General features: G+C 45.8%; 1 protein-coding gene across 1 annotated transcript in view; it reads right to left on the bottom strand.

The window, feature by feature from the left end:
• The window catches only part of LOC101857746, a 19792-nt gene that overhangs the window by 8705 nt on the left and 2341 nt on the right, over window positions 1-8746 (bottom strand). The window contains exons 2-5 of the mRNA XM_005107928.3: window positions 8374-8418; window positions 5930-6032; window positions 5220-5458; window positions 35-4390 (exon numbers count right to left, since the gene is read on the bottom strand). Of these exons, the coding sequence (XP_005107985.1) occupies window positions 35-4390; window positions 5220-5458; window positions 5930-6032; window positions 8374-8418 (4743 nt within the window). The remainder of the gene's footprint in view (window positions 1-34; window positions 4391-5219; window positions 5459-5929; window positions 6033-8373; window positions 8419-8746) is intronic.

The following is an 8746-nucleotide window of genomic DNA, read 5'->3' as shown; positions in this document are numbered from 1 at the left end:
CCCCCCCTCCCATACATTGCCACCAGAACCTCACCGGCCTCTGAGACAGCCACATCCATGGTTGGTCCAACATCCGGGTCTTTCTTCGCCGGTTCCTCAACCACTGGTGAGGGCTGGCCGCCTATCGGAACCTGGAATTGAGGGTTTTCGGTGGATTCGGGTGTTTTAATCGGTTCTTGGCGTTCGGGTGACTTAGATATACCAACCGATTCTTGAATTTCAGATGACTGTGTTGTACTGAATGGTTCCTGAATTTCATGTGATTGATATGTATCAACCGGTTCTAAGGGTTCAGGTGATTGAGGTATGCCAGCTTGTTCTTGGACTTGGGGCAATGGTGCTGTTGTAACCGAATCTTGTGTCTCTGGGAATTGGGATGTTTCAACCGGTTCTTGGGGTTTGGGTAAAGTACCAATCGGTTCTTGAACTTGAGGTGATTGGGACGTTTCAACAGGTTCCAGGGATTGTGGAGAATCCACAGGTTTTCTATCTTCGGGTAATTTGGGTGTATTTACCGGTTTTTGTAATTCCGGAGTCTGGACGGAATCAAGGGGTTGACTGGTTTCAGGATTTTGTGGCGAATCTACCGTGGGTTCGGGATTATGAGACTGGGTTGTTTCAATCGTTTTTTGAGGGTTAGAGGGATTCGTGGAGACTACTGGTTCTTGGGGTTCGGGGGACTTGGTTATTTCAACCGGTTCTTGGGGTTCGGGGGACTGGGTTATTTCAACCGGTTCTTGGGGTTCAGGGGATTGGGCTATTTCAACCGGTTCTTGGGGTTTAGGATCCAGGGCTGTTTGTTTTGGTCCCTGGGGTTCGAGAAACTTTATGGTGTCGATCGGTTTGTTAGGGTCTGTGGACTGAGGCTCGTCTACTCGTTCTTCTGGCTCAGAGGGGCCTTTCTTGAGGTTCACTGGGTGCATGAAGAAACCGTCGTCTGGTCTGGCGTTCTTCAAGACCTCTATGGGGGTTTTTTCATGAGGAGAAGGAGGAGGAGTGGACAAAGGGACTTCCCCCGGTTTGAGAAGATTTTCCTCTTGAAGAAGTGTGATAAGAACCTGGAAGTCTCCATCCGGTATATGGGCACGGACTGTATTCACAATATCTGGGACCTTGTCTTCGGGGACGTTTAAGAACATCTTAAATAGGAACTCTGGAGAGCTGAGCTCAGGGGATGTTGTCTTGGTCTGTGAGAGGAACAAGGACAAATTGAAGTCCGGATACTTCTGGCTGATGTCTGCGACCAGCTGGGGCCTGACTTTGGCGGGAACCTCAGCCACGGTAGATTGCACTATCGTCTGGATGTCAAAATCTGGGAACTGCAACTTGAGGTCGAGGAGGAAACGAGGCAGGTCGAAGCCGGGGAGCTGGGTGTATACTTTGGCGACTGTGCTTGGTATTGACGGTTTCGTCTCGTACTTGGTGAAAGTAACGAGGAGTTGGTTAATGTCGATCTCTGGGTACCGGAGGCCCAACTGTACCAGGAAGTTTGGTGCGTCAAAATCTGCCGTATTTGAATGCATTTGAGCTATGACTTCTGGTCGTTGTAGTTCTGGGATGTCAGAGAAAATATCCAGCCACAACTTTTCATTGTCTGTTTCTGGGTATTGCAATGTGAGCTTCATTAGGAAATTGGGCAATTCAGGTAGCGGAATGGTCTTTATGGCTTGTCTCAGAGCTCCAGAAAGCTTTAGATTGGGAGTGCTTTTGAGAAAGTCAAGTAAAAACTGGACAATGTCTAGATCAGGTTGCTTAGCTGTCAGATCAACCACGATCTGAGAGAAAGGAAAGTCGGGCAGTATGGCGAACAAGGAAGAAAAAAATTCAGGCAGATCGCCTGACGGGATCAACTCGACTAATGGAAGCAAAATTTCTTTCATGTTGACATCAGGAAACTTTGCCACAAAGTCGAGGAGAACTGAGGGGAGTTGGAAATCGGGTACAACAATAACCAGATCTGAAAGGACTTGAGAAATTTTCCCTGTGGGCAGACTGTGCAACAGTTGGGGCAGGTCGGTCGTGAAAGTCTTGACGTCAGTAGACATTTGAGAAAATAACGATAGAAGATCTACTGTCGGCACACGTGGAAGGATCTTTCCTAAAACAGAGATGTACTCGGCTCTAGGGAGGCCCGAAGCGACAGACACAACGAGCGAGGAGAAGTCAATGTCTGTGAATTTTAGTTTTACATCGAGCAAAAAGTTTGAAAGGTCAAACTTGGGTAGTTTCCCCCTGATGTTCAGGATTGTCGTTATTGTTTCTTCTGGTGTCCGGAAGTTGAACAAGGGGAGAAGCAGGTCCTGGGCGCTGATGGTAGGTCTAATGGAAACAAGTTTTTCTAAAGCAGCAGAAAGTTTGAAACTAGGAATCTTTGAAGACAAATGTAATAATGTCTGAAGTAGGTCATCAACAGGTTCGTTTTCAAACAACAGAGCAAAAAGACCGTAAAAATCAAAGTTCGGTGACGATATTTGCACCTTTTGAAAAATGTAAGGCCAATCAAGATCCGGGAATTTCCCGTAAATCGACGACACAAAATTATTAACGACTTCTTTCCCACCTGAGGCTATGAGTGAGCCCAGAAACTCTGATGAGTTTGGAAGCTGAGGTATGGCATCAATGAGGGCATCGACAAGAACAGAGTTGGGGTGGCTATTTATGGCATTGAGAGAGAAACTAAGGAGACCGTCACTAGGCAGGAGCAGCATCAGGTTTTTTGTTAGAGAACCAACATCTAGATATGGAATCTGGGACTTTAGATCCACGAGTAAAGAAGGGAGCTGGAAATTCGGCCATGTTAGGCTTACCTCAAACAGGAAACTTGGGAGATCGATACGTGGGAGGTGGACAGATAGATCTAACAAAACGTTGTGTTTGTCTGTCGCTGGGAGCTGGATGCTTGGCAGAAGAGACTTGAAATAGGACAAGACATCGATGTCTGCGAACACCTTGGGCAGTTGAATCAGGAGCTCCTTAATTCTTATAGGATCGTTCAGCCTCGACACAATCTGTGTAAGTTCTAGTTTTAGATTAAAATCTGGCAGTTTTGTTCTCAACTGGAGGAAAAGAGACAATATTTTGTCCACCGTGAAATCTTTCAAGGATGGACCGAGATCAAAGTCAGGAAATGTTAGCTTGATGCTAAACAGAAACTCTACCCAGCTCTGAAAGTCAAGAATTTTCAAGAGATCGGAAACAAATTCATCAAGAGACAGCCCTAATGTTTTGAAGTTTGGAGTCGAAAGTTGCAAAGCGATGTCTGGAATAGAAAGTCTTAAGAGCCCAAATTCTAGAATTGCTTTGAAATTGATCTTATCCAATTTTGGCTTGAGCCCCAAAAGGAAGCTGAAAAAATTCTCCGGTGCCATTTCGGCTATGAGGGAAACCAGAGGCTTTTTCCCGTCCACGCCTGGGGATATCTCAGAAATCTGTGACAGTAACAGATTCTTGCTGTCGTCAGGTAACTTTTCCAACAGACGTAACAGAATCTTCCCGATATCTAGATCAGGCATGGAGGGAAACAAATCCCAGATGAGCTGCAAGAGTTGGTCAGTTCCCCACGTCTGCCCGAGATCAACAAAGAGTGCCGCGAGATCAAATTCTGGGAATGCCAGACGTAGGTCTATGATGACTTGTCTGACCGAGGGTTTTGGCACTCGACTGACGGCACGTAATATGACAGTCGTCAGGTCAACACCGGGGTTACTCTTCAAAACGCCCCTCACATAATCGATAACCTGCTGGGTAGGAAACTGAACAGAAATCCGAGCATTCTTCACGTCATCCAGGTTCACGTTTGGGAACTTCAACCTCAGTTTTGCCAAAAAATTATCCAAGTCCTCACCTTCCAGTCGGGAAGAGACGTAATCGATAAACTTTTCGAAATCCAGGTCGGGGATGGCCAGCAGGACAGTGTCTATCAGCTGCCACATCTCGGACACCGGAAGTTGGACCGCTATGTTCTCCACCAGGTCCTGTGTGTCCACACCGGAAGTCTTGATATACGAGGCCATGTCGCGGATGGGGACAGTCTCCGCGAGGTTCTGGGCCAGCTCCTCCACCCCTTCACCTACTTTGTCCACACCGCCCTTCACCACGTCATTCAACCCATCGCGAATCTTCTGAGGGACAAAAGGGGAGAGCATCCCTCCCTTACTTCCCTTTGATGACGTAGGTTTAGATCTGCCTCTAGAGCTTTTACTGCCACCGGGTCTGCCCGATTTGGGAGGGCTTCTTCTCGTTGGTGGGGACCCATGCCTGGAGCCCGGGGAGCGGTGACTTGTGGGAGATCTGAGTCGAGGTCGTGATTCCTTGGGTGAACTAATCTTTGACCCCGGGTGGGATAACCTCTTGCTGGGCCCAGGTCTTTTGCTTCCTGGCCTTCTGGAACCTGTAAGATTAGTTTTATGAGAGTTTTGCGGCCCTTTCAACACAATAGGTCATATAAGTGCCAAAGATTAGAAAGTATTACAAGAGAGTAACAAACACAGCAAAGAAGTAGAAAAGTGTGTGGATGGTAGATTCTGATGTTTGATAACAAGGATAAAACCCCACCAGAGCACCCGCCAAACACTGACAAACCTGTAAATGGCGGGAAGAAAATGTGATTATTACATAATAATCGATCTTTTGAGCATGAATATTTCTTCTTTTGTGTAGGTGTTTGTACGCCCCCATCGACACAATTTAGATCATTTAGGAGGCCGGCTTCGGACCCTGCCTTTCAGATCCAATGCAGAATAACAGGAATACAATATCCCAGCAAAAATACCCATTTCCTGCATAAACTTTTCTCCCCACTCTGGAATTGAACTCGAGTCTCTTGTGTGCGACTGCGAGGGGCTTAACAGCTTCACTATAGACGCTAGTTACATTTCTGAGCTGTGACAGATATGGGCAAATTTACTTAGTGGATTACGTTGGTTTACAGAGATACACAACGTCGGACATGTAGGTAAACAAACAAAACACCGGCTTCATAAACATTAAAACGACTGAACAAAAATACACTGATAGATAGATAGCTAGATAGATAGATATATAGATAGATAAATAAATAGATAGATAGATAGATAGATAGATAGATAGATAGATAGATAGATAGATAGATAGATAGATAGACCGATTAAACGGACAATCAAACTGTCAGCCAGGCAGAGAGACAGATAATCAGACAAAAACAACGAACCAAGGGCAAAACAACCGTCCGACAACCTCACCAGGTCTACTCCCCGGTCCTCTGAGTCCACTCCTCCCTCCCGCCAACCTGGAGTGATCAGGCCTCCCACTGGCGCGAAAACTGGCGCGGGAACTGGCGCGGGAACGGGAACTGGCGCGGGAACTGGCGCGGGAACTGGCGCGGGAACGGGAACTGGCGCGGGAACTGGCGCTGGAACTGGCTCGTCCCCCGCCCTCCACATCTGGGCCACTGCCCAACAGGCCAAGGAGGTTGCCGCCCCTGATTTAGGAAACGTCACACGGAGAAACAGGTTTGAGTTGGAGGAAAGAGAAGCACATTGACTCAATAACGTTCATTTAGAGTAGGGAAGGAGCAAGACACATAGGCATAATCAACGGAGGGGACCCTGAGAAACTTCAACTACTGGGAAAACCACCCAACTAGTAAATCAGCTTAAATGTATGTATGTATGTATGTATGTATGTATGTATGTATGTATGTATGTATGTATTATGCATCTATAACACACAAACAAACAAACATAACAAAAGCAACCCAACCATTAAGAAGGAACAGCACACGTTAAAGAGAAAAAAAAAGGCTCGACACTTGCTCGACACAAAAGAAACAAAGAAAATTCAGGATAAGACGAGAGCCAGAAGCGGAATACAATATAATCGCAATACAGAGAGATCATAATATTATTATGAAAAAAAAAGCAAAGGAAATAGAACGGAGAAAGACCATCACCTGTCCAGAGGTCGTGCTCTTGACCCCACACCACGTGACCCCGGCGAGACGGGCGGACCTGGCAATCTGAGGGAGTGACCTCTTCTGGACACACCTGGACCACCTGTGGGGTGGGTGGAGGGTGGGGGGGGGGGCAAGAGGAGAGAGTTTTACGGGGTTTTTTTTTTTGGGGGGGGGGGTGATGATGTGTGTGTTTGTGTGTGTGAGTGTGAGTGAGTGAGTGAGTGAGAGTGTGTGTGTGAGTGTGTGTGTGAGTGTGTGAGTGTGAGTGCGTGTATGCGTGTGTTTATGTGTGTGTGTGTGTGTGTGTGTGTGTGTGTGTGTGTGTGTGTGTGTGTGTGTATGCGTGTGTGTATGTGTGTGTGTGTGAGAGAGAGTGTATGGCCGGTCCCAGGGCGCCCCTGTAGGTCTGATCTGTAGCTGGCTTACTTTGCGCCATGCAAATGAATAATACATGTATTACACATTACTTGTGCTTGAGCAGCGTCGCTGGGTGGTCTTTCTGCTATCGGCGGTGCTGCGCGACGACTCAGACGTGCTATTCAACAATGTTGTATAACACGTCTATCACGGAGCCGCGCTTCGTGTTCATTTTCGCCCAAAATTATTCACAGGTCATCAAAATCAGCAAGAAGTTAGTTATTAGGTGCTTTGCCAATTAGATATTGATGCTAGCATGAACACTTGACCACAACATCCCAAGAAATGCACTTTCTTATACATTAAATTTTTCAATCGAAAAGTTGACCTAGTTTCGACTGTTTGTTTACATTCGTACGTCTGTGTGCTTCTTTTAGGCTAGAATCTTGAACTGGATTCATAGTTCAGGAGGTGAGATGCACAGGGGTTCATTTCTCTAGAAAGGCCTAGATTCCAAATATAAATAATAATTTACATCTGATCTAGGTCTAGATTTAAAGTATTCACCTCAGAACCTTTCTAGATCTAGACCGAAGGCTCTCGTGACCCTACCCCCTCACCCCTTTTACCCCCTCCTCAGGGCATCTGACTCTTTCTGCATCTTTTTACTGCTACTCTTTAGCTCCTTCTTACTGCTGTCTTTCAGCGACACCCCTGATCTTCTGGATCAATCCTTCTCGGACAAAGGCGAAACATCTCGGAGGTCCCGCGTGCTAGTTGCGCACGTTAAAGATCCCGTGGTGGTCTAAAATCGATAAGAGTAGGTCTCCACCGCCGCCCGGGCAAAATTCAACATTTCCTACCAACTAGAAATGTTTAATGTGTCACGTGCGCTTATATGACCTTCTGCAGTTGCGAGCGCCGTGAAAAAAACTTATAATAAAATAAAAGAATCTAGACCTAGATCTACCCAAATATCTGGTGTACATTTTTAGTAAACAGATCTCGAAACAAGGGCTAGGTAAGAATGAAAGATATCGTACAGTTTGATGATGAGAAGCTTGGAATTATGAAAGAAGAAAAACAGACCAAGCGAGACAGGAGACAGGATTAAAGCAGAGAAGGCATATTGCAACTCTCACACAGTGTTTCCACAGGTCTTTAGAAAAGTCAATAATCAACGTCCTTAGTTTTTTTGTCAAAACAAAAATAAGGATAAAAAGTCACTAATTTTTGTCATCGGGTTGTCACGTCCTTAAATGGTCCTTTAATTTGGCAATATTTGTCAAAATATGGTCATGGAAATTGTGGATGATGCTCCATCAACGCTGTTGCATCACATGAACTTGACACTTGACAGTTACTCGCGGCACACACAGTACATAGCAAGCAGACCCGTCAATCGTCAGACGTAAACCCATTGTGAGGCTGTGCCGACACGCAGCTAGCGTGCCTCGCGCTAGCCCAGATACAGACTTACAGAGCCACTCTGGGACCGGCCTATGAGTGTGTGTGTGTGTGTGTGTGTGTAGAGAGAGAGAGAGAGTGAGTGTGTTTTAGTGTGTGTTTGTATGAGTGTGTGTGTGTGTGTGTGTGTGTGTGTGTGTGTGTGTGTGTGTTTTATAGTGTGTGTGAAAGTGTGTGAAAGTGTGTGTGAAAGTGTTTGTGCGTGTATGTGTGTGTGCGTGTGAGTGCGTGTGTGTGTGTGTGTGTGTGTGTGTGTGTGAGTGTTTGATTGTGTGTGTGTGTGTGTGTGTGTGTGTATGTGGGAGCGTGTGTGTGAATGCTTTATGCATCGTTATACATGTACATGCCTCATGTGTAAAAGAATTTATGTATTTTATTAGGTCGGTGATTAAGTATGTCTGATTTAAGTATGCTTTGATAGTTTGTCTATATAGAATAGGAGTGTTTTTCCAAATTCAGATAACAACTTCCACCCCCACCCCCCTAAACATTGTTAACAAATAATTTAAGATTACTTGTAAAAAAGCTAGTTTGAGATGAAAACATAAGGAAAGACACATGTACGGAAACTCCCACTTTGGCGGTCACTCAGAACTGGTGAGAAACCTGTCACTTACCGTGGTGGCTCCTTCTCTTTGATCCCCGCGGCCTGCCTGACACACCTGCCGCAGGAACGACATACGGAAGAAAAAGAATGAGAATTGGTGAAGTATCGGGTCTTATGAGAATTTCAACAATATTTGGGTAAAGCATAATGGAAAAAAAATCTTGTACACGTCCATTTCCCTTCTTCGTGAGACATTTACTTTTCTTGTACAAAGCGAGAACTGGCCTCTGTGGTCAAAAGCTTTGGTGTCAGGCAGTCACTCACAGGAGACCATCTTTCGATTCTCAAGTTAGGATACTTTTTAAAATCAAGTATGCCAGTCTCTCTGCTGGGACGTATTCCTTTCAGCCCGGGTCTGTCTACCGTGATGTTGCATCCTTCTC

The sequence above is a fragment of the Aplysia californica genome, unplaced genomic scaffold, assembly GCF_000002075.1.
Source record: "Aplysia californica isolate F4 #8 unplaced genomic scaffold, AplCal3.0 scaffold00644, whole genome shotgun sequence".
Classification (NCBI taxonomy): Eukaryota; Metazoa; Mollusca; class Gastropoda; order Aplysiida; family Aplysiidae; genus Aplysia; species Aplysia californica.
Note: the sequence above shows the minus strand (reverse complement) of the source record. Positions and strands in the feature narration are given on the sequence as shown.